The sequence below is a fragment of the Megalops cyprinoides genome, chromosome 20 (assembly GCF_013368585.1).
Source record: "Megalops cyprinoides isolate fMegCyp1 chromosome 20, fMegCyp1.pri, whole genome shotgun sequence".
Taxonomy (NCBI): Eukaryota; Metazoa; Chordata; class Actinopteri; order Elopiformes; family Megalopidae; genus Megalops; species Megalops cyprinoides.
In genome coordinates this window covers 17,170,080-17,195,832 of record NC_050602.1, presented here as the reverse complement: position 1 = coordinate 17,195,832, position 25,753 = coordinate 17,170,080, and the positions used below count along the sequence as shown (strand labels likewise).

The 25,753-nt window shown below is 43.6% G+C and overlaps 1 protein-coding gene across 28 annotated transcripts in view; it reads left to right on the top strand.

Annotated features, from left to right (window-relative positions):
- The window catches only part of LOC118795491 (receptor-type tyrosine-protein phosphatase S-like), a 162,231-nt gene that overhangs the window by 83,420 nt on the left and 53,058 nt on the right, over positions 1-25,753 (top strand). For 22 of the 28 annotated variants that reach the window (XM_036553991.1, XM_036553996.1, XM_036553994.1 and 19 more), the window contains 3 exons: positions 6,921-7,109; positions 19,095-19,205; positions 21,763-21,774. In XM_036553991.1, the coding sequence (XP_036409884.1) occupies positions 6,921-7,109; positions 19,095-19,205; positions 21,763-21,774 (312 nt within the window). The remainder of the gene's footprint in view (positions 1-6,920; positions 7,110-19,094; positions 19,206-21,762; positions 21,775-25,753) is intronic. The other 6 variants (XM_036553997.1, XM_036554012.1, XM_036554006.1 and 3 more) reach the window with 1 other exon arrangement.

Here is a 25,753-nt window from a genome sequence, read left to right as displayed (position 1 = left end):
GAACCATGCAAAACGAACATCTGTTCCTCGGGAGTCTGTGTTTACCTTCCCTCTTGCTTTTTTTAGCGCAAACTTCTCGCTGAGAACCGGTTTTAAGTGGCTGCCGATGTGAGCTCAGAGCTCGGCGATAAGCGCTTGCAGTTCTGTGCGGGGTACTGCACCGTGTTTTGGGTACTTGATTCAGGGAGAGAGATCCAGGGATTGCGTGTTGCAGGGTATCATGGATTTCAGGTTCTGATTATGTCTTAGAGGAAGTGTAGTTGCATTTTATACATAGTTAAGTCTAGAATATTAAAAGCGCCAAAGGCCTATGATGAAGGGAGGTACATGTACCCAATGAAAAGTAGTCAGGGAACCCCCCATTCCATTATTCATATTGTGTTCATATTCTAAAATGTCCCTTTCAGTGGTGTTTTTCTCACAATGGTGCTTTTTTTAACAATGACTCTAACATTAGAGATGGCGTGCTGACCCACAGTGTACTGTATTTGCAGCAAAGACAAAGTGAGAAGAAATGAAATGGATAATCAATTAGGTTATGGCTGGGCTGGCAGCGGGGTGTTAACCAAGAGACACTTCCACTAAGGTAGAGCCATGCTCATCCTTTTCATGACGAGCTTGGGCAGGAGTAGAGACAGTCATGTTGACTTCAGGCCTGTATTTTTAATGAAAACTCGTCTTTGAAAGAGTTGTGCCTTGTGTATTTTTAGACCTGTGTGAACAGCAGAACCGAATGGGTAGTGCTACATGGAGGGGTTGTTCTGATTGTCCTTGAAGAAGGTCAGGCTGGTGGGGATAGCCATAAAGGGAAGGCTGAATAAGGAAAATGGTTGGAGAGAGAATGCTTATTTCTTCTTTCATTTTCTTTTTCACTGCTCTCATTATTAATTTTACCCAGCAGACACCCTTATGCAGGGTGTTATTTACACAGTAGGTTCACATTATTTTTGTGGATATCCAGCGCACCAACTTCTAGCTGCAAGTTCACTTCTCTAACCATAAGGTACACCACCGCACGTCTTTGTTTCCCTTCTTATTTGAAGGATGTTTACTGTTTGTTCAGTAAATGTCAGTCTGGAATAGGTTCTCGTGACGTCATAAGGCGCATTAAACAGCAGGTGTGAGCGAGACCAGATGGATGTAGGGTGAGGTAATGCAGTTCATTAAATTGCACAGACACATCTGAACCCCCCCCTAGCCCCCCCCCCCCCCTCCCCCGGCCTCAATCAAGCGCTTACTGAGGCCGTGCCAATAAAGGCCCTCCCTTGTATTCGGAGCAGATTAAGCAACAGTTATTACTCGGTTTGTTGTTCGGTTCTCAATAGAAATCATACTCCGAGTCGGAGCTGCTGTGTGTGTGGTCTCTGCATCCCCATCCGCGTCTTTGTGCCCCATTTTGCCATTCCTCACTTCCTTCCCTCTGAACATCTTTTTCAGATTGATGGAATCTACATCTTCCTCCACTTCAAGACCCACACACATATTTAAAGACCTTTACACCTTTGGCCTCGTTTACGTGTTTGCCTACTTCCCCATTCGTGTCTGCAGCTTTCTCGTGTCCCACCCTGTCCCCCCCTCCCCACAAGCCTGCTTGTTAAGATGCTGCCATGGCAATTAACACCACCGAGCAATTACTGCCCTGGCAGAGCATTTGTGCATTTCCCCCCCTTTTATGCAAAACATTCTTAATTTGAGGCAGCACTCCCGGAGGTGTAGCCCGCTTCGTTATCAGCTGTGTAATTACACAGAGCTAACAACACACAGGGCCAGGGCATTGTTCCCCTCAATTTCCAACTGCCACCGTTAATACCAGGGGTGGCTGTTTGTTTTCTTGTTCATGTAAATTCCGGCCGCGCATCCCAGCTCCGCGCGCTTTTGTCTAGAAAGGATAGCGGGATTTGCGCAGCTTCCCTTTCAGATGAGTTTATCCGCTCTTGAGTTGTTGGTGGAGTTCAGGTTTCCGAGACTAATCACAACAGTCGTGCTCAAGGTGCGACCCGAATCGCGCTGCGGCTGTTCAGAAGGAAGCCCCCGTCCTTTTGATATAAGCCTCCGCGGTTCTTGTTCCATTTGAATCGGCCTGTTCCTCTCCCACATTTTCGTGTTTACCTACCATAGTTTGTCCTCCGGCACTTCTCCTGTTGTGAGTTGAGAATCTTTTGTGTTGGCACAGTGGATTACTTCGCGGCATGTTTGTATGTAAGAAAACAGACTTGTCAATTGAAAGCGTTCCTATAATGAAATCGGACATCGTGTCCCGGCTCATCTGTACTCCGCTCGCGGACCATGCTGCAGAGAGAGAAAGGGCCAGATGGAGCGCTCGGCTCTCCAACCACCTCACTGACTGGGTGATGTGCATCTCGCTGACCCCATGTGTACAGAGCACTCTGCCTCTGAAGCCTTCGATGTGTCTCTGCACTCACAAAAGGAGCCACGCAAACGACAGGCAGCTCCTGTCACCTCGGGCGTTGCCATGCAGAGACTACAGCGTTCTGTTGCCTGCACACCTGCTCAGTATCTCCTCCCCCGCTACTGTCAAATCTTAGGTCTGCTCTCCAGAGACGAAGGAGGAGTCAAACTCCACGATTCGGGAGGCAGTGGCACACGACTCGCGTTTTAGGGCGCTGAGAAAGGTGATTTGAGCGGACTTTAAGTCACATAAGCTTTCCACGCGAGCCTTCACTCGGACACATCACCTCTGGACACATCGCCCCACAGACTTCTAATGCTAGGTTTCTGAACACGTTGCAGCCACGAATTGTAATGCAGCGGTGCAAAACACAGTGCAGTTCAGCATTCTAATGTTGTGATACCAAACCCAGAGCTGTCAGAAACTGTAACTCGCGACTATCAAACACACTGGAGCCAAGAATTTTCGTGTGGCTTTTGAATATAACTGAGCTCCTGCAATCTAGCTTGAATACCTAGTTAATGAGTCCACTGCATTTGCGCAGCCTGCATTTAATGCAAATTTAACAGAAACATCTCTTAAAAGCACTAGTCGAGCAATTGTGAGGTGGAAAAAAGTGGAATAATTGTCAAAGACGTAGGTGGGCTGTGAATGCATTCTTTCCAAAGACTAAGCAAGTCACCATTAGAGATGGCCTGGTGAGGCATGTGAGGAGCGAAGGACTGTGCGCGATAAATCGGGATTGTTCACTTCGCTGTAGCAAACCCTGAGTGGGCACAGGGTGTGTCCGAGCACCGAGTTTTCCTGTGCATGCGTCCCCACCCCTTGCTTTGCAGATGTGTGCCCACACAGTGCTGTGCACAGTGTCACTGCTCCCTGCCCTCCACGGCTGGCACCCTGGCCCCCCACCCTCTCCTCTCTCTGTGGCTTTTGGCCTAGGAGTAGAGAGACTAAAATTAACCCTCCTTCTAGCCCCAACAGCTGGACCTGCAGATAAGTTAAGTACTTCCTCCAAGATTAGGGGAAAAAAATCCCCCCCCCCCCCCTTCAGCTGCTCTGTCTATGCTTCAGCCTTCCCTCCCGTAGTCTCTCCACGGTGGAATTTAAATGCCGAGTGCCTTAGATCTGTCACTGGCTGACGAGGTGTAATCAGTTAACCTGATTATGCCGCAGATGAAATTAAATTATTACTGTAAGTGAAAATAATAACAGGAGTAATAAGGAGAGGGGGAGTACATGACAAACACGCCATTGAAGCTGCCAGGCCTCAAACGCACAGCTGCCATTAGACTGTGGGTCAGCTGGGCTGAGGTGAGGTGGAGGTGTTTCCACGGCAAACAGACCCAGGCTGAATGCATATTGGCCAACCCTGTGTACTGTAGTAGGTTGACCAGGGGCTCCAACGGGTCTAGCTGAAGTAGGTGTGTTTATCCTGTGTAAAATGCTATGACTAGAACGTCTTTTTCAGTGTTTGCAAGGTATAGTCTTATCGTCTGTACACAGTGAGCCGTACATTAAAGTTATCCATGACACTATCATGTCAGTTTGTCATTGAAAGTACCCATGACACTGTCACATCCATTCCCCATTGACAATAACCATGACAATAATACCCATTCACCACTGAAGGTAACCACACTGACATCCATTTCTCATTGAGGCGATCGTGTTTCAGTCTTGTCCGTTTACCCACGAGTGTAATCTTGTTAATGTCAGCTTTTGGTAACTTGTCGCTAAGATAACCAGCCCAGGCTAAAGGATTTCCATCCGTTGCCTGCATATTTACATCTATCGCTTGCATAATGACATTTAGGGATAATTAATGCATGGTCTCTTCGTCTGCTTCAGTGAGAGGTCAGCTGTCACCGCTGTCCAAATGTCGAGCTTTCACAGGCGCTCCTCGGCAGCACTTAATTACATTCCTCTGCCGATTTAAACAGCGATATTAAAATGTAAAAAGCAAAAGACAAATAAAGCTATTGACGAAATGGTGAACACCTGTAAAGCGCACTGGAAATGGGATGCTTTCAGCACTAGGGGTGACTAATTGGGCCTTTGTGGGGCGCAGATATTATTAGCAGAATCGATGTCCCTTTGATATCCTAATGCGGCGATTGTCCGCAGACCAGCGCTTGCTGTGTCTGCATGCGCATTACCCATGCCTCCCGAACAAAGGGAGGCAGCTGTGCAGATGTGCAATGGCGGAAGGACACAGGTGTTGCTGGTGGTGTGCGTATGTGCCCACGGGAGCGCTGGAGCGAGGTGGCACGAGCCGTCATTCAGGGTCATTTGCTCCAACACACAAAAATCCAATCCTTTTGCACAGGGGCAAGTCAAGTTATTTTCTAAGCCTCTGGCGATGATATCATCCTTTTGTGATGCATATGGTGAACCAAAAGGGTTCAGTACCAACCCATAAAATGTTCAGACAAGCACACATCGCAAACTGCACCATGCGAGCCCATTTTTGGCAGGCATAAGAAAACTGTTGGCCAGACTTGATTCAAACTTTTCCTGTACTCTGTAGGAAAGCAGTCAAGGACATCTCACTTTGTAATTACTAGTTAAAGAGAGAGGACTTGTTTGACTGTGTGGAATGCAGCTTTCACGCCAGCTCTTCCTGGGATGTTTTCTTATCCGTATTATAAACTGTGTCACTCTGGCAAGATGCCTCTGATGTATTGGTTGGCCTGTGATCTCTTTCGGTGCTTTTTAATTTGATAAATATTTAACCTTGCTGTTGGTGGGGGAAGTCACCAGATGTGTGGTTGAAAGTGCATGTCTGATAAGTGAGGCTACGATGCTATGAATTTTATACAAGAATGTTACTTAAGCTGCAAAAAAACCCAAACCTTATTTAATTACAAGACTCTTGGTGAAGGACAAACTGCTTTGTGGTTAGATTGAATCTGGACTCAGGAGAACATGCTTTTGCTCGGGTTGAATCTGGACCCCAGAGAACATGTTTTGTGGTTAGCTAGGACCCAGGCCTTTGAAGTGGGATGATCATATTGCGGCTCTGAATTAATTGACATTGAGGATTTGTTCATTTGTTTTTAATTCCTGTGAGCATATAACACAGTTCAGATCCTGCTAGAGGCTAAGGCAGCCCCCTTCATTTCCCAGCCATGACAAGTTTCATAATGGATATGCATCAACATTCCCGATCAGGAAGTTCATGGTAGTGCATACCTGGAGAGTCTTCTGATGCAGACCAAAGCATCAGTAATGCTGCAGTTGCTGGGATCCTGCCACCCACTGGTGTATTCACTGCCTTGTTCCCCTGTACTGCTCAGATTCAGTATTTCAATCTGATTGCTGTTCTGCTTCCTTTTATTTTAGTGAAATCTGATTGTTCATCAGGACATTCAGTTTAATTTGTGCTGTTACAAAAGGTGCCCACTCTAAAGAGTACCCCCCCCCCCCAGCATCTCACAATGTCATCAAGGCAATCATCTGTTCTTGGGAATGATGAGCACAGAATATCAAAAGCCTAGAAGATGAAAATGTGAAACTTTGGAGTTTACAAAACAGTTCTTTCAGAATTTAACGTTGAAATGTACATATTTAATGCTGTTTAAAAATGCATCATTACTCGTGTCTACTCATCCTGTGTAATCATGCACAATATAATGCATAGTAAGACACAAAACAAAGTTTGCTTTGGGGTAAGTGTCGGGTTAAAATGAGTGTAATTAGTGATTAGGGTGATTAGAATAATTAGACCGGGAACTGGAACAACATTAAGAAAGCTCCAAGCTTCATCCGCAGTTGTAACAGTGAAATCTGTTTGATGCCAACAAATTTCAAGTGCCTCTGTAGTGGTTATCCAGTTACCAAACTGTTTTAGCTTGCAAGCTACACAGACAGACACAAACACAAAATGTTCATTTGGCCCGTTAAATAATATTCAGTGTTGGTGTATTTTAACTGTTAGTGCTATCGGCATTAACTTGGAACACAGCAGGGCAAGCTACTATATTACCAGAAATAAATACACACAAAAAATGACGTAATGTAAGCAGATCATGTACATTTAAGGTCACAAGCCAACAAGCATGTTAGTGATCTGCATTACAGTTTTAGATTCATATTAGACAGATGGAAACATGATCAGTAAGACCAAATTTAACTGTTTACATCGCAAAGAGGAGCTTTAATGCCAGGGTTGTGTAACCAGTAGCATGTTGCAAGAGGACAAAGGGTTTGCTTCTACCGCAGGCAATACCACTGTTTTGGCATGTAAGCTAGAATTTTAACGTCCCCGTTTCCATATTTCAGTTATTTTTTGTTGAATATGGTGTATTATAAGTGGTGATGCAGGTTGTACTGTGTGCCTCAAAGTCAAGTAGTGTGTAGAAATAAAATGTGTAAAGATCAACTCATTTGTCAATTGACTGACAGCTCTACTGTCTATATCTGTCTGTCCATCTATCTGAGATAGATGGGTAATAAAATGTAATGTAATAAAATATAATACTTTTTACCGAATGGTTCTTCTTCCCCACAGAGGACCTGCTACCTTTAGGCTTCCCGAACATAGACATGAGCCCCCAGCTGAAGGTGGTGGAGCGTACACGCACAGCTACAATGCTCTGTGTCGCCAGCGGTAACCCTGACCCAGAAATCACTTGGTTTAAGGACTTCCTGCCCATTGACCCCAGTGCAAGTAATGGGCGAATCAAACAGCTGCGATCAGGTAAGAATGTTGGGCTTCATTCAACGTCAGCTCTGACATACAGCAGTCACGGTTTACAGGGGTTAATGTTTTGTGTGTTTGGATGCACTGTGTTATGGAAATTTTCTCGAGGCTCAATCTGATTGTAAAGGGAAAAGATTAGCTGCCACTCTGTAGTGCTAGACCACTTGCTGAGTTCAGAGTTTATGGATAAATACTAATTGCATCGGAGAGAATGGAACACCCACCGAGGCTAAAAAGCATGCTTTTTATAATATGTGAAAATTATAATTCATTGTTATTGAAAGTGCTCTGTGTAGATGTACCCATTTTTCATTTCTAATGGCCAGCGTTTGTATTCATTTCTGAGGCATAGTCATGTTGTGTTTGCTGCCCATTTATTTGAACTTAAATGAAGGACCTAGCCAAAGAAAGTCTAATTATAAATCTAATTAATTACCTCCAGCACTTGGAGGTTAATGTTTTGGGTCGATGATTTGTTACTGCTAGAAAAGTCCAATGGATCTATTTGGGTCCAAGCTGATACAATACATCAGGGAGGACAATAATTGAGGAATTAATCTGTAATAACATCGACTTTGTCCTAGATGTGCACAGTGCAGGCTGGATATCCATCTGTACTTTTCCTAGACATAGCAGAATGAATACACACATATAGAGTGACATTACTGTGGTGCATTGGGCGATCACACAAGAATATAGACTAAACAACAAAAGCTATGAATAACCTCCTTTACAGCAGGTATGAAATGGCCCCTATTTCACTTATGTTAGATACTCTTGAATGTTATTTTTCTTTTCCCTTTGGGGGGTAGTGTTGCAGGCTTTGGTGTGGAACAGTAATCTGGAAAGGTTTTTTCCATCTTTATTGGTGAACAGCAGGTGACCTTCAGAGGAATTTCGGTTTGGTTGAGACATAGTTGAGAGTTTCCATGTGCTGATGTCTGGAGCTGGGACTGGTTTTCCTCTCCCGCTCACCAGACTGGCCTTCAGCGGGATCAGACAGGCCCAATAAACAGGCTACGCTAAAACACAGGCCTCTATCTGACCCACACAGCCGTCAGGAGGAGCCACATGTAGGGTTGGAGGTCTCTGCGGGGTATCTTTAGCCTTCAGTGGAACCAGACTGGAGTGTGTTAGGCCCAACCACTCCCCAGAAGCCCTCTGCTTTTCCTGAGACAGGGAATGAGACTGCTTACTAGGTCTCTCGCACTTGCGCTATGCACCATTTTAAACTACACCTGGGGCTGTTCTATGAAAAACGATCTGCTGTGTACCCCACAGTCAGCAGTTGAAAATGTGTAGCTGTAATTGAAACTCAAAATTAATTCCATATTTTTTGTAAAAATAAATAAATAAATAACTAAAACTTACATGCATACAGGGAAAGTGTATGGCTGAAGGTATAGTCAATGAGCCAAATAGTAATACTGATTTAGAATCGCTTGTCAATCCCAGTTAAACACTTTCCTTGTGTTTTATTTCTGCTACTACCACCCACTTGCCTTATGTAGTGCACCAGACCGCTTTGGGTAGGCCAATGGTAGAGCTTGGGAGTAGAATCTTGTATGTCAGGACTTATTTGATTGGATGGCCTTTATTCAGGATTCTCTGGTTGTGTTGGTCAGAGTATTATTGGTCTCTTGCAGGGATACAGAACTCTTATCTCCAAGAGCTGATGTATGTGTGTCTGTCCCTCCCTGTCTCTACATGTCTCTTTGTCTTGCTATGTTTTTGGTTTTTATTGGTATCAGCTATTTGGTTAGTTCCTGTGAATTACTGGTGTGCTGTGTGTTTTTTGCTTTTGCTTTTGCTAACAGAGAAACACAGATTTCAGCAGTCTAAGAAGTTTCTAGAGTTTTACTATAATTTAACCTACGCAGTACTAACTCAGATAAACCTTGCTAAAACACACTGGTCAATTAATTAACATTAAAGCAAAATCATGTTTAGCCTTAAATTATTATACTAGCAAACCATATGGAAACTGTCACTATTTTCAATGGACTGTTTGAGGGAATGAAAATACATGATGCACATCAATCATTTCTTGTTTTTAACAGCGTTACTACTGTCTGCAGCTGAAGTAGCTTCAGATTAAATATTTGAAATGGAAGTCCTTTATTAATGGGAATAACTAGACAAATCAGTAAAAATCAAATTTATGCCCCTTTGATCTAAAATATTAAATATTATGGAGCTGAAGTGTTTCCAAAAGTTTTGAATCATCTAATGTGGGTCTGCATTTTGCATTCGTGGGAAAAAAAAAAATCTTGAACAAGACGGTGAAAACACTGCAGTAAAATGCCTGGTGCTGAAATTTAACAGCTGGAACATGAATAACTGTCCCCACCCTTTAAATTGCGCTGTTTTGTTTTTCCCTCTCTGTATTTTTCTTACAATATTCAGAAGCCTTTGGTAAGTGAGCCCCCCCACACCCCCCCCCCCCCCCTGCTGTCCCTTAAGATGACAGTATTTTCACTGCTTTATAATTGCATGCCCCCAACCTCCTCTCTCAATCCCTCCCTTCCTCTCCTTTTCCTCTCGGTCTCCCACTAACATCCAAAGCACACTTCTGCCTTTTGTTCCCCGAGAGCAAAATGAAACCAAGGATGAAATTATGGGGCTTGAATAAATGACTGCTTGTGTCTCCCCCAGCTCAGAGTAAGCCCCTTTGTCTCATTAGAACTCCCCAGGGCTCTCTCACTGCACCTCCATCAAGGTAAAATGGTCCACGAGCTCAGGAATAAAGCCAAGGTATCCTTCTTTATTCTCGAAGGTTTTTAACAATGAACACAAAAGATGTACATTTTCATTGCATTATCCTATTGCTTATCTGACATACCTATCCAGACGTACGTGTGCAGTATCCATTTGGCATTGTATCTATTTTAACTACTGGATGTTTATAGCCATGTAGGTTAAGTGCCTCGCTCAGTGAGAAAATGAGTGCCCCTCCCAGGATTTGAACGTTCAACCTTGTGGTAACAGGCCAGTTTCCCTAACCACTTTGCCACTGACATGCCACAAAGGGTTCCTTAAGCCTTGGGCTTACAGATAAAACCTCTACTGCCCCCTGTCAGTCCCCCACATAGCTGCATTACCTTAGTCAGAAATGCATCTGATGAAAACGTGGAGATTCATGAGCTTATTAAATCAGTTCCGTGATTGTATTTTTACCATTTTACTGCTGTAATGCCTGAAATCCAGTCTTAAAAAACCTCCTGCTGTTCGAAAGGAATTCCTGAAGCATCGTGAGCAAGCAGGAGAGCCGTTTGGGTGAACCCTGCAGCCCTGTTCTGCAGCAAGCTCCGTTTCCTGCCTCCAAAGCCCAATATTAGCTCAAGAAATAGTTTGGCACCCTGACTGAGGGCCTGCCTCCTGCACACTAATAAGAGCCTTGGAAAGCTCTGTATCAGATTCAAAGTATAAGGCTCAACTTGGAGTTTTTAGAGCTGCCATTTCTAGTACGAGGCCTGTGTTATTCATCTCTGGGCCTTGATGGTTTTGAGGCTGAGGATGTAGTGCACTGCTGAAAATATCAGACGCAGTGAAAGCATTCATAGGGACTTTGTAATTCTGCCATCTTGTTGCGCTCTTGTTTCCTTCTACTTTAACGTGTTGAAGAAGTGCTCTCTCTCAGGCCCTGATCTTTCAGGGTCCAGCACCAGAGAGGTAGAGCACTGCTGTTTGAACAATCAAAGCCCAATCTGTCAGCCAGTACAAGCTATGCTGATGAAGAAACAGCGTGGAGCAAAATGGCTTCCACACCCATCATTTCCAGTCAGGTCGCTGAACCCCAGTCTTTAATCTTTACTCGAAAGCAGTGAGCACATGGTTTACGAGCCAGGTGGTAGAAAGGGTTTAATGCAGTTTCTCTCTTGGGGGAAGAGAGGAATTTGGATACGCTTTGCAGTAGCACAGTGTTTTTTAAATAAATCTCTCTCTACTGCTTGATGGAGGATACAGCCTGTAGTAGCTTTTCAATTTGAGCCAAGCGTATTTCGGCAGATTATATATGGAAAACGTCCGGGTGTATGCCGCCATTTCCACAGCCTGTTCCCTGGACCTTGGGAGAGAAGCCATTAAACATGGCATGAGGCAGTATAATTTCGCTGGAGTGAAGCTCCTGCTGGGTTTGTTTGTTTACTCTGGAGATCTCTTGCTCCAGTGGAGGAGGGAGGCCAGAGGTGGCACTTTGGCACTAAGCAGGAGAGGCGAGTTCAACAGTTCAGCCTCACACCCCTGCCAGCCTCTGCGTGTGTGTGTGTGCGCGCGCCTGTGTGTAGGTTGATCGAAAGTTACCACACCAGACAAAATCTGAAGTACTGTCCTGCTGCTGGACGTGAGGCCTCCCTCATAACAGCACAGACCTGCCACCAGCACACAAACACACGTTCCGCTTTTCTTCCCCTCTGATGGGTGTGTACGGAGCGGTTCTTTCCCTCCGTAAGCTGCACAGAGGTGTCACGAACGAGGCGCAGTTACGCGCCACCTGTGCAGTCAGTCCGAGCAGAGGCAGCCGTCTGCCCCGTGGGGGTGCGGAGAGATTGACATTCCTCTCCCGCTCCCGAGCTCTGAGCCACGGGCCCTCTCCGCCCTTCAGGAGAGCAGCGGATTAACAGGGGCCTTTATATGTCATAACATATTCATAAATCCTTTTTTATGGTAAAGTTATTTTTTTTTTATATCCCTTTCCAAGCCACGCGCACATACAGACCACCTCTGCATGTACACAAGGGCACAGTTGTCAGCCTAAGCCCACAGAGTAGGTAGCACACTCTGTCCCTCACACCTCGTGTGTGGATGTGGATGTAATTAAGAAGCATCGATAATCAGCCGTTTGTGGCATATTACTGGTCTGATGGTGGCGCAGTGAGACAGTCCGGATACTCTGTGGTGTGCGGGGGGTGGGGTGCCACGTCTGGACTGAGACGGTTAGATGAGTCTGGCCCTGCAGAAGGCATGGAAAACAGCAGATGGGTAGTGGCTGCAGCCAGATTCTCATTCCTTTATAGAGCTGCCCAGCTCGCTCCCCCACCTGCCTTCACTCACGCTGACGGGGAGCCATCCATTTAGTGTGAAAGGTCAGTGGACGCCGGGGTGAATCTTGGTCTTGGTGCCCAGAATGCAGTGGGACCAAAGGTCACATCCTTGCAGAGAAGAGCTCTGCGGACAGGACGGACAGACTTGTGCGAACTTTTGCACACGAAATAAGCTTCCACGTCATCACCGGCCCACGATCCACAGTTTTCCCTCCCCCTCTTCCCCCCCATCCATGTTCGCAGTGAGCGTGTGGTACCCGTCGCTGCTATCGTTGTAGTGGAAGTTTCGTGGAAGACAACATGTATCGCTCCCCTCCCCCAAAGGAGAACCGGGTGAAAGACTCCCCCCGCTTATCTGTTTAGCTTCCCTCCTGATGTGTCCTTTATGTCGTTTTTCCCAAATGCAGTCAAATCTTTAAGAATTTAAAGCCTCAGTTTAAAGCTTTCTGCAACCAATCCCTCTGAAACTAATCCTCTCTCAGCTTGAAAAAAACACCTCCCTTGTAGCAAAATTCCTCGCTCCCTTCTTTCAGCACTGAATAGTACTGACCTGTCTTAACTGTACAAACTTGGCTTCATTACCCTTAACCCATACCTAACCTAATCTAACCTCGTCTAACTTTTAGACCCTATCCTTAACTAGAACCTCAACTAAAACTTAAAAAGAGAGTCCTGCTGCCTTAGCTCTAACTAATAAACTGTTGAAGCCCACCCCTCTTTTAATTTATTCCTTATTTTCACAGAATTAATGGTAAATGCAAAACCCTTCACAATGGTTTTCCCTGTTGCTGAGATTTGCTTTTGAACACTTACACCTAAGCACTTAAAGGTGACTAGTACAAATGTTTTGAATGGTCACTCAGTAGTTATAAAACAGGTCTTCATTATAATTAACAGGATTTTGCTTCTTTTGGAGCTCTACATGAGGTTGGAGTCACACAATTACAGAACCTTGCATATAAAAGTCCTCATGAGGGCCACTTTAGAGTAACGTTATTGCCCTCCTTTTATAAAGCTGTACGTTTTCTTCTTCAGTAATGAACAAGTTCAAAATATATGAAAGAACGAAAAACTGGCCTCTCAAATGGTCCAGTGAGAAAGTAGCAATTTAGTAGCAGTTTTCAAACTCAATAATTCTGCACATAATAATATGCACATAATAACTAAATATAAGAACTAATAACAGTAGTAGATGGCATACCCACAAGCAAATGCATAACTAGTCACAACATATCTTATTTAACTAAACTCTTGTGTTTTTCATTTGCCTCTTGCAGAGGGTATCCCAGTACGAGGTAAGGCATAAACCAGCAAACTAATAGCACACAGTATCAGCTAACTGCTAACAAAATACTGAAGGAAAAAAGTGAGCTTTTTTATATTTTAAAGATCTTGTTCCTACTGTTTTTCTTTTGTGTCTTGTGTTTTTGTGCGTTTTCCCCCCACCCCCTTATGTCGTGCCAGTGTTCAGTGTGTCTTGTGTGTTCCGTGTGTGTGTGTGTTTTCTTCAGTGTTTGACTTCTCAAGCTTTCTTCCCAGAGAGGGAGAAGGGGGTGGGGTTGTTTGGTTTGGTTTGTGACATTTGAAGTCCTCCCAGATTGGAATCTTGGGAGGGTGAGATTACCGGGGTGGTGAATTGTTGGGTAAACTGTTCCATCAGCCCTGACACTCTCTCTGCTCTGGAGGAAAACAGCACTGGAAAACGCCATGGTCACATTATGTATGTTAATGTGCAGCGCTGCGGCATTATATTGCCTGGCAGGAAACGCTCTCAGAATGCCAGATAAACCTGCATAAATTACATTTCATTTCAACCCTGCTGAATTTCAATACCGTTTAAAAAAAAAAAAAAGGCTGCAAGGCAATGAGTGCTGCCAAGATGTCCGTGGTGACAGTGACTGCAGACGAAATGGTTTCTCCAATACTTTCTGACACAAGACAAAGAGGGATGTTAGACTAATTGAGGGTGCTGTGGAGATTTCTCATTCCCCAAGCTGCCTGTAGGTGGCAGTGCAGAGCTCGCAGTTCAATGTGGCAACACCGGCTCCTGCCATTCCAATCCAGTGACCTCTGTCCCACCTTCTCCCCCGCCTGGGCACTGTCAAGTTCAAGGGGTGTTAGCTAGACTTTAAAGACCTACTCAGGATGTACGCTGAATGTAGTGTGTGGTTAACTTTCTCCCACAGACCCCACCTATAGATCTACTATAAAACAGTAATATGATGCAGAGCTTTCTAGAAAGGTGTGGTGACTTCTAAATAAACAAATTACCTCTTTAAAAATGTCTTTGTAAGTAAGCATCCCATTTCTATTAGTCCGTGAGTTCAGTTGAATTTTTGGTTTGAACCCCAGTGCTTACGTGCTACCAGGTACATGGTCCATGTCCCTTGGCGCATGGAACTCAATAATCCTGTGCTCCAGCTGTTCATTTGTATTCATTTCCCAAACACCCCTGTTCCTCTCACGGTTTCTTGAATAAGTGTTTGCCTGCACTGAACAGCATTAACAAAAACAGCAAGCGACAAACCACAGCGAAATCATATTGCGCACACAAAATGAAGCATGACTCATGGACTTGGCATTTGCATATTGGGAGCAAGAGACCCACAAAGGGAGATTCCCCCTGGTGGCTGTCAAAAACGCGGCGTGGGTGCCTGGGGGGTGGAGCTGGGGGTCCTGTCACCATCGTCTCCCCCACAGGTGTCTGTGTGTGTGCGTGTTTGGGCCCCACATGCACATGTTTAAACAATAATTTAGCCTGGCTGACTTGCATTTAAAGTGCTGCCAACTGCGGAACAGTTGCTCTATGGTAAATAGTGTGAGATTACCAGGGAATTCACCATAAGCTTGTCTGTGGGCCTCCGGCATGGATCATTGCTGCGCTTATGGGGGCATTACAAGCCAGCAGATGGAAACTGACATCAATTGCATTACACTCAGCCCTCATGCTGGTGCTCTCACATTTAACAACCTAGGGGTGGTGTCTGAGCTTGCACATCCAACGGTGGGAGAGAGGGGCCTCCAGATTTCTGCTCCTCAGGCTTACCCATTTTCAAGGTCTTTGTCCTCAGTGTCTTCTGTCTCTTTCTATCTGAAGGAAATCTTTGATTTAACAATTCCAAATGTCCTGTCCAACAGTGCTAACTTAGAATGATCATGCTTTATATTATGACCTATATTTCTGTCTATCTCATTGGAGGTTAAACTGAGTATGTTTTGGCAAATGTGTGTTTTGGTGAAGTTGAACAGATAACCTGTAGTATCTACAGCTAATCAGCCATGGAGACAGCAGAACTGCTACTGCTGTTTCACTGGTCACAAAGGCATTCCTCAATCCGCAAAACAGATCACAGAAAATACTTAAACTGGCCGTTGTTTGACAGACAAGGCCCAGAAAAGAGGTATTCTCTTCAAAGCTGATCCTGTTTCACTGATGTTGCTATTATGCTATTATCCAGTAGATTCTGATTATATACTGCTCCCTCCTGCTTCTGGTATTCTTTCTACAGGCTGGTTAAATTTCGGGCAACCAGCATACATGACAGATGTCTCAATGGGAGGGCATGTGTTCCCCGATTTATTTCAGCGAAGGCCCTGCACAGTCCAAACAAAGGCTCTCACCTTTTTTCCCATGATGCCGTGACGTCACACTGTGGCAAACCCCGCAGTCATGCGTTCGATCCTGCTGCGTCTCTGTCCGTCCCATGCGCGTAGTCTGCGCGTAGCTGATTTTAGGAGCTCTGCTTTTCTTGTGGCCCCGTCGTCGTTACAGGATTATGGCGCGAGGCAGGCTCTCTTAGGTGTGCCAACTCTGAATCTGCCAGCTCGCTCCGATGACTCATCTGACAACACGCTCGCACACTGTTAACGCAGGATTGAGGAATTGTCTTATCGTCTTCAGTTATTTTTTCCCTCGGGCACGAAAAGGCAAGCTTTCAGGGTTGAATCACCTAAAACCTGTGACACCAGTGTTGTCTCTTTGTATTTTAGCATTGTGTTCGCAGCGCTGTAAGCTAATGCGTGCTGCAAAGAAGCGCAGTACGTGCGTTATCTTGTAGCCTCACTGCGAGGCTTGGTTGGGCACTGTTTGCTTTGCTACTTGCAGCAGCGAGATAATTCCGTGTTTTTATTATTCTCCCCTGGTTCTGCTGTGATGCTAGTGGCTGTACAGACTCTGAAGGAAGCCACAGGGTGCCAGAGTTGTAAAAATGCAATCACAGACATTACACAGAGAATGATAATTAAAAAAAAAAAAAGAAGAAGAAGAAAAAGTGAAGCATGGAGAGGGAGTGCGTACAGGGACATCAAAGGCATTAATGTGTTTTGGATTGCAGCATATTAAACATGCTCTGAGGTTTTCATCACTAAACTTTGTGCATTCAGCTGGCTAGGGAAATGCATGGTCGAGTGATGAAAATACAGAATTCATTTGTTTTCAGGACAGGAAAACGCAAGTGTGTATGTGCAGAGAGACTTGAAGAAATGAAACAGAGAGCATAGTGACTTGCTTGCGATTTTTTTTTTTTTTTGCTTAGCCCATGCAATTTACAATGAATAGAAATTCACACTGCATGCAATCAGGAACATGTTTATACAGATTCATTTTTACCGGTGTGCACCAGGTAGAGAAACCTCACTGAAATGCACAACAGCAGTTTCACAGCTGGGATTCAAAGCAGCAATGCTCAGGTCTAGAGTGCAATGTTCTGACCAAGAGCTGCTGTTATATGGAACAATGACCTACACAAGGCCCTATACAAGGGCTGAAGTGGATTGAGCCCATATCTGCAAAGCAAGTGTTTTCCACAACATTAATATCCTAAAGTTTTGCCTGAAGATGAATTTCAAGAACAATTTAAAGTGACAAAAAACAAAAGCACACCCAAATGCAATCAAAAACAGGAAGGTAAAAACTGAAATGCATCAAAAAATGAGGATCATTAATTGCCTTAGTATATGTGCTGCGCTTGGTTCCAGCAAGCATCAAGGTCTGCTGATGGATAGATATGAAAAGAAAATGCAGCTTTAAATAGAATAATGTGGAAATTTCAGCCTTTCGGCTTAGGCATTCTCTCTGAACTAATGGCTGCAAAACTGTAATGAAGTCTATTGGGACCGCACAGTTCGCTGTTACTGACGTGCAAGGAGGTGTTTTTTTATATTTCAGAAAATGCAAAGCATAAAAAAAACTTCTTTTAAATTGTTCCTCACCCAAAAAAAAAACTCCCGTCTCTTATGCTGCCAGTGGAGTTATTTGATTGTTCCTGTTTCGAGTTATCCACATGCATCGTCATAGATTGGTTTGTGAGCACAGGGGAGGGAGTTCAAGATCCTTCACTTTCAGTCGCAGAAAAAGCTTTAGTAGTGGCGCTACCAAACAGCATTAAGAATCAGCCTTATTCTCCGAAGAGCAGAGGAATGCAAATTTATCTCCGGCACAGGCAGGCAGAGGCTGCTCGCTGCATTTATAGGAATGATCTGCCTAGAGCTGTAGTCTCTGCGCAGGGATTCAAACTTGCAAGACCCTTAGGAGGCAGCTAAGCATGCTCCAAGCCCACCTGCTGGAGCCCTGAAATGGCCCACGCCGGGGGCCCAGCAAAGGATTTCGTTCAGCCCTCCCACACAAACTTGAAACCATCTGCGTGCTCTAGGGGAATATTTGTCTTCCTGGCATTAGCGCATCACATGTGATGGAGTGTTTGGCCAAATCAGAAGCAGCTTGGGAGCTACTGCTGAATATTCTTATCATTAAGCATTTCACCAATTAAATCTTAGCGTTAGGCATCACATTCCTCTAGAGTAGAGATAGGCCTACAGTACAGAAATCCCATCTACAAGGTGACATTAAGGGGAATGGGAGGCGTCATAAATGACAAAATGAAATGGGATGCGAGAGATTCCTAATACAGTTTAATAAATTCATAGTGTATATTTTACACATTTCGTGTGTAAAAAGGGAATGTAAGATAAATTAATTTCACTCGCTTAATTAATAATTATAATCCATACGGATTGCTTAAATATGGTGGCAAATGATCCCTCCTCAAGGATCAACCGAGCGTGTTGTTATGTGCGCTCAGAAAACCCAGTCATCTGTATGCAGGTGCGTGCAGGCGTGCGCTCGTGTGGCATTTCGCAGCATGGCTGGATGCTTCCAAATGTCTCCAGCCAGTTCCCTCCCTCTACTTATGTGCACATTGATCCGAATGGAGTGCGTGCCAGGACTTGTTTGAAATGACACAGAAGGAGAAGAAAAGCCGGCAGCTTTGACAGGCGACGGTGTATCTGCATGCTCTAGCTGAGCGGTAATGAGTGCCAGCAGTCTATATTTCAGACAGGGGAGGGGGGTTCACAGTCAGCCTCCAGCCCAATCAAGGCAGACGCACTAATTGTGTTATTATAGCCTTGACTCGGTAATGACACATGATCTGAGGGGTTTGCTTTTTCCTCTGCGCGTGTGTGCGTGTGCGTGCGTGTGTGTGCGTGTGCGTGCGTGTGTGTGCGTGTGCGTGCGTGTGCGTGCGTGTGCGTGCGTGTGCGTGTGTGTGTGTGTGCGTTGTTTATTCTGGTCTAACCACCAACTTGCAAGCCATTGATGTATTTATATCATCCAGAATATCATTTCCCTCATGGATTTCCTGGTTACGGGGCTATAAACTTTGATCGGGTCAAAATAATTGATCCTCCCGCTTTTGCAACTGTTGTTTCCAGATAACTTTTATTCCTCAGAACCCCTGTAGGGACCCCTGTTTTTGTTGGTTGGCACAGGAATGTGCCTGCAAGGCGTGTTGTGACCTTTTGTTTTTCCTGCATGTGGAAACAAATGACAGTGGAACACCAGTATATTCTGAGCACAAATCTAATACAATGTACCGTCCCTCTCCTTTTCTCTCTCTCTCTCTCTCTGCTTTGTCTTGTTATGTGGTTGTGTCTTTCCCAGGTGCCTTGCAGATAGAGAACGCAGAAGAGACAGATCAGGGGAAGTATGAGTGCGTAGCGTCCAACGTGGAAGGTGTCCGCTACTCTTCCCCCGCCAACCTATACGTGCGAGGTAGGGAGCAACACCACGCCAGAACGCAGAGGGTTAACTCAAATAAAAGGCTGCTGTGCAGCACTGTGTAGTAAACTGCCACCAGCTTCTCTTATGGTATTTGTGTTGTTCTCACGTAAACTACTAAGTAGGTTGGCACTACAAACTTTGTGTACCACGGCACTGACCAGCTGGAGTTTACCAGGCACGTTAAGTCACACAGTATCTGATTTCCTATGCCTCTCTTGCTGTGTGGACTGCCAATCAGAAACCCAAATCGCTCACACATTAAAATGAGTTTATGCAGTTTTCTTCCAGAGGCATGAAACTATGGCCTTTTGTTAAGAAAAGTGTGAGCGTTTTAGGTACTCTACAAATTAAAGGAAATAATGGAAGATATGGTAGTGCAGTCTTTCTCACAGCACTCCAAAATAACTACTTTTTCTAAAGACTTTTTTTGTATATGACTTGGGTGTCGAGTGGTCTTTTTTGGCCATGTGTGAAAGAGTGCCTCTTTTGTGGAATAATGAGGGTCAGCCACCCTCTGTCATTTTCCTTTAATCTTATTCTCCCTCCGGTATGTACCTCACTATCCAGAACATGTCGTCCATTCTTCTGATGAGCACATTAAATATATAACCTTTTGAAATGGGAGGTAGTGACGTCAGTGAGGTCCCTGTTTATCATCTGTGAGATTCTGAACTGGTAACATGCACTCTACTTGGGTAGATTTAAGATAATGTCATCACTTTGATCAAAGGGAGGAAATATAAATTTAAGATCTACCAGTACCATGCACAAACAGGTGGATGTGTTATCCCTTGAGAAAAGTATCTTTTCTGACAGGTGTCCCAGGGAGATGGTAAGTTGGTAAGTGTTGATTGGGTGGCAAGAAACTGTGCAAGACAATCAAAATATCCTTACTCTGCGATGAATAGACGATAATTTAGAATGAAAATGGCACTTGTCCAAATGTTTATTTTCATTTATTATTTTAAATATGACAATTGACATACCCTTCTCCCAAACACATTACAGTACTATAGAAAGGTTGTAAATGTTAATGGTTATTTTGCAGAATGACATCATTCAAATGACAAAAGGCAAATCAATCCAACTGCAGTTGTTAAATGAATATAATGAAATTCATTTTAGTTATTAGTTATTTATTCTGTGCAAATTGGAAAAGAACTTGTTTGCCATGAAGTAATAAGACCTTTTATTGCACAGTGGGTCACAAATCTTACCCTCCTGATTATTGTTATTGTTCTGCCTTTACTTGAAGTTTCCTGCTTATGAATAGATTGTATATTACCAATTCACAAGAGTTAATATTCTGCAAAATGGTGACGCTGGGCTAGCCTTTTTCAGACAGCTGCTGTGTTATGTTTTGTGTTACTGCTCAGGAGACTAACTTCTTTGTGTCCAGGGTCAGTCATGTTACTGTGCTTCCTCATTAGTGTGTTAATGAACAGTGTTTCACTCGCTGAGTAGGAGGGCCGGGTACAGTCTGCGTTTGGTCTTAATAACTTCCAGTCTTATTGTCAAACCGGCAGCGCAAAGGAGAGACAGAAACGTTAAAGGAACATTTAGATTCCGTACAGTGTGGCAGCGAGCTGGTTTAGACTGTCTGTGAGAGACAGTGCGGGGAGTACTCAGAGCCCTGTTCTTAGTCTTGGGCTCTTCCCCTGCCTCCTCTCACGGTCAAGATGCACCCTCCGCCACCCTCCCCAATTCAATGCTGACCTTCAGTACAATAGTACTGTTAAAGACGAGATGCCACACCACTCCACACAATTGCATTGAGTTGTCGCAATATTAAAGCCATAGCATAAATACTCAGAGTGTACAGAAAATGACCTGTTACTTTTGTCTCTTTTTTTCTGATTTTTTTTTTTTCATATCAGTTTAAATGTGGTTTATGCAAGTGTCTATTTGTTGAGAGTTACACTTGAGATTAGTTGCTACAGTACAGAAGATTGACAAGATAATACTTGCCCCTTTCCTTCAACAATCAGCATTGAGGGGATGCGGGGGAACAAGGAATGTGTTCAAAATGTTTATATTGCGATTGGTTTTGACAAGCCTTGTTCAGTGCCTTTATACTGTAGCTACTAATTTCAACCCACACTGTGCTGTTTTACAGGTTAGTTGTTTTCATTTCTTTATTTTTTGGCTGTTTGTTTACTTTATTTTCCTGTTTCCTCTTTCTTTCACTAAAGCAAATAAGCCACCATGGGAGTGCTGTAGGTGGCTTCAGCATAATGTTTGTCAGTGATGATCAGCGCAAGGTTAAATCTATTCATATGGCCACTGACCTCCGATTGACAGCGTTGCGGCTACTGTGGGGAATTTGATTGCTTTGGATCAAATCATATTATGAGGGCAGGCAAGTTTCTGAATGATATCTGAATGGTGCCATAGGTATCAAGGGATAGAAAGAGCAGAGGACAAGCAGAAAGAGAAATGTAGCAGCTTACAGCCTTGAGGTGGCCTTTTTTACTCTCTCTGTGTTTCCCCTATTTCTCTCTTCTCCTCATGTCATTGTGTTCTGCATCAACCCCTTTACATCCCTCAGAGCTTCGAGAAGGTTGGTGTGTTTTTTCTTTTTTACGTTTTTTTACCCACATAAAATAAAAAAAAAAAAAAAATCATGTTTCAAAAAAAATTTACTACATTTGCCTGATGAAACAAGAGCAAACACCAAGTGAAAATAAACCAAAAAAAATAAAAAAAAATCAGAGATGAAATATTTAATAAATAAATATATAATTCAAGATTTATTTTTTTTACTCCAACAATTCTGATGAAAGAGCCCGCTCTGCTTGGGATTTTGGTTTTCGTTTGAGTTTGCATTGTGGGCCCTTTTCACGTTCGCATCCTGTGGTATTGCTTCTGCTCAGAAAGCTTCTCTGTGCTTGTTGTCATGGAAACCCAGCACTTGGAAATAGCAGGACCTGATGCATGATGGGAGAATGTAACTGCGCTTGCATGCCTGAATAGAATTCCTTTGGGTGTTGTCTCTTGCTTTGCGTTTCCCGTTTTTTGTTGATGTTGATCTGTCTAACCCTATAGTCTTATCTAACCCTTTGTTACAAATTATTTTTGAACTTACTTTTTGGTTGTCGTGTTTCATTTTGTAAGAGTGTGTGTGTATGTATGTGTGCGCGTGCGTGGTTGTGGATTTGTGTGTATGTATGGGTACATTTTTGTTTGTACTAGTTTTCTTGATATAACTTATTTTCTTTTTTTGTATTGGTTGTTGCCTAGTTTTTCTGTTTTCCTTGTCAAGCTACCGTATTACTCACAAAATGAATTTCCTACTCTAAAAGACTGAATGCAAAACAGCTAGTGTTCCTGTTATCCCTCTAATAGCAATCCATCATGGTAAATAAGATATGCTATTGGGCTTGATTGGTCTCAGCAACAATTTCACACAGCTATTGGATCTGTTTTACAGAGCTACATGGATCGGTATCAAACGTAATTACTTTTTGCATGATGAGTGCCGCTCTGAATGGCTGGAGGGTTTGTTCTAGTCAGCAGCGCCTAGGTGTTATAGGTCTCTTGCCTCACTGCCACCTGCCTTTTGGCAGACAGCGGGCTCACTCAAGCTGATGTTTTATTCATTCAGCTCCATCATGGCATTATGTGTCTGGATTGATTTTGAGATTTATTTGAGGCAGGCAATAACCGATCTCAAATTGGACACTAACAACATTGGTTTATTCATTTCTTTATCGCGATAGCCCTCTTCCATAAAATATTGGTCCGGGACTACCAAAGTGGACCCCTGTTCCAGCTCGGTTCCATTTGTCATCCAGCAGACGTGTTTCTCATTTATTTGCCGAAATATTTTCTGTATTATATTTTTAATGGAGTTTAGTTGTTTAGCTTTGTAAGTAATTAGTTTGCTTTAACAGGCCTGAGTTAAATTGTGTGTCACAGCCTGCAGTAAACTTGACTGTATAATGAATGTGTTGCATACATTTTGGATGGGCTTGTGTGTTCTGGTATTTAGGGCATAGACATCCGTCAGTGAATGATGAGATGTAATCGAGATACTGGATCTCTCTACTGTAAATCAGTCCTTCCTGCTGTGTGAAGGTGTATTCAGCAATTCAGCTGAGACAAAAGGGGGCTTTGTTGAAGAAGTCAACTGTTGCCACGTAGTGAGAATCTCAGGGCCAACCCCAAGCCTCTCCTGTCTGTCAGCATATGACACCAGGCAGGTATAGGATTCAAATAGTGATGCATCTGTCAGGTAGGATTGCAGCCTCCAGGAGAGAATCCATCATTTATTGGTGAGCCTTTATTTTTCACTGTATAGGTTTTTTGGGGGGTGCCAAACTGTGTGCCTACAGCCCAGAGAACATGGAGAGAGGAGCTGATTTTGTATTCCAGGCTCAGTCTTACCTGTGGCATACCACAGAATTTGTAAAACAACTGAATTTTACTCAAATGGCTCAAATATAAGGATATTGAATCTGCTGTTTACCACACAAACTGGCATTCTTAATAGTGGGTTGAGGTAATCAGCCTAGCTCTGCACTTGCGTTCCTTCTTGCAGCAAGTGTGGCCTTTTGCTACTTTGTCAGGTAAACTGTTCTGTCAGTTTAGAGTCATCAGCAGAACTGCTGTTCTTTTTTTTCCAAAACCTTTCGTGTATGCGAAGGAGGATGGTTCTTTTGAGCCATTGCAGAAATCAGATGTATCTGCCTCAGTGAATGTGATTTTTATTCGCCAACCTCTCTACTGTCATGACAACTCCTCAATTTTAATTACATTTAAATCTGCCTGTTTGGAGGGGGTAGAGTCCACTACTGATAATTTTCCCGTTGGGAGAGGCTAAGTAAATCCATCTTCTAAATGCCCTCATAGTGCGCTGTGGAGATGTTGTAGTATATTGCTATATGATATATTTTGTAAGTCAATGTGATGGAAACCTATTATGCACTGTTATGATACAGGAATACTGTGCTGTGCTGTATACATGTGAATGTGTCTTGAAACCCAGGTTTCACCTGCTTTGTCTGGCATCTGCTTGCACGATCTGCTTTCTGTGTTTAAGTGTGAACTGTGGAATGAAAGCAAGATTACACCTTTTGTCTTACTGGGAGAATCTGTAGGCTTCAATCCTGATTTAGAGTGAAGTATAACTTGCATCAGAACAAATTCCTTTGAATGATAATTTAGCATGGGAAAATAAAGCAAAATGTACTATATAAAACTAAAAATAAATATAAATATGTGTATATATTCTGAATACACCTTTTAATTTCAGTGCTCACAATTGGCTGCCACTATAGTGTCATTGTTGCTGCCTAATAATGTCCTGGGATTTGTATGTGAATGCCAGGAAGCTAATTCCCCAGTGTCCAGCAAAGATCTGAGCACTTTCCCTGTTTCTCAGACACATAAGAGGGTGTAATCTCAGCTTTACAGTGGCATGAAAGGCTGCATGTTATTTTGGCTCTACCCCCTTCATTTTGGGGCAGAACAGGCACACTCTGACTGTCTTGCCAAAATGGCCGTTAATGTCCGCCTCTGACTCTCCTTTTTTCGGCACACCTTTGCCCTCCCCTGTAGAATCAGTGCAGGTCTCTAGCGTTCTTTCCTGACCACGCCTCCTCGCAGTAGATCGTGTTGTCCATCTCTAGCACCGGGGCTTGAAACAGGATTAACTTGGGTCCCCTGAGTTTTTCTTTTCAGTATTCTTCTCTAGCTGGGCCTCGTTGGTTACTGGTCTTTGTGAATGAGGACACCATCCATTCAGCTGGGATGCTTTGTCTGGTGGTTTAAAGGCAATGATCGCTAGATCATAGCCTGGCACCCTGTGGAACCATGACAGGTGTGCAGTTTGCCTCAGTGGCGTTTGAAAGCATTTGTTCCCTGCGGTGTATCATGATCAGCCTGTCTTTGCTCATGATACTTTCACTGTACATTAATTCTGATGAAGCCATACATTGGCTTGAAAACAGACCTTGGTTAATCAAATACGCCCTTTCAGCTATAGCACACAGACTGATCACATAATGCTGGCTCTGCATGAACTTGTCACATTAAAAAAGTCATTAGAATACGGCATTAACTCTCCATGACTAACCACTCACCCACCTGAATCCATATTCATACAGATCTTATTTCAAAGGTAACGAATGGCATTGTTTCCCCCTGCGTAGGTAGACATTCATTATTCTGATTGTTGTTGAAATTGATAGTTTGCCAGTTTGGTAAGTGTGTTTTAATTACCCATAGTTACAACAGTGGTCATTAATATGTACATTTACAGTAATTATAAGGTAGATTATACAATTAATAATAATACTGACTGGGTAGTTTATCACATAAATACAGTTTACAAATGGAAGGCATTGTTTATTTCTGTTCTGTCCTTCAAATAGCAACATTGTTCTCTTGAGTCAGATTTTAAGTTTTGTCTGGACTTCAATTCACATTCAATTTGCCAGATCAGACTGACATCTGTAGCATGAATTTCCTAAGGTGAAAGCCGTGCCACCCCTCACTTCAGCCTCATTGACTAAACCGCTAAAGTTCAAGGCCCGCCA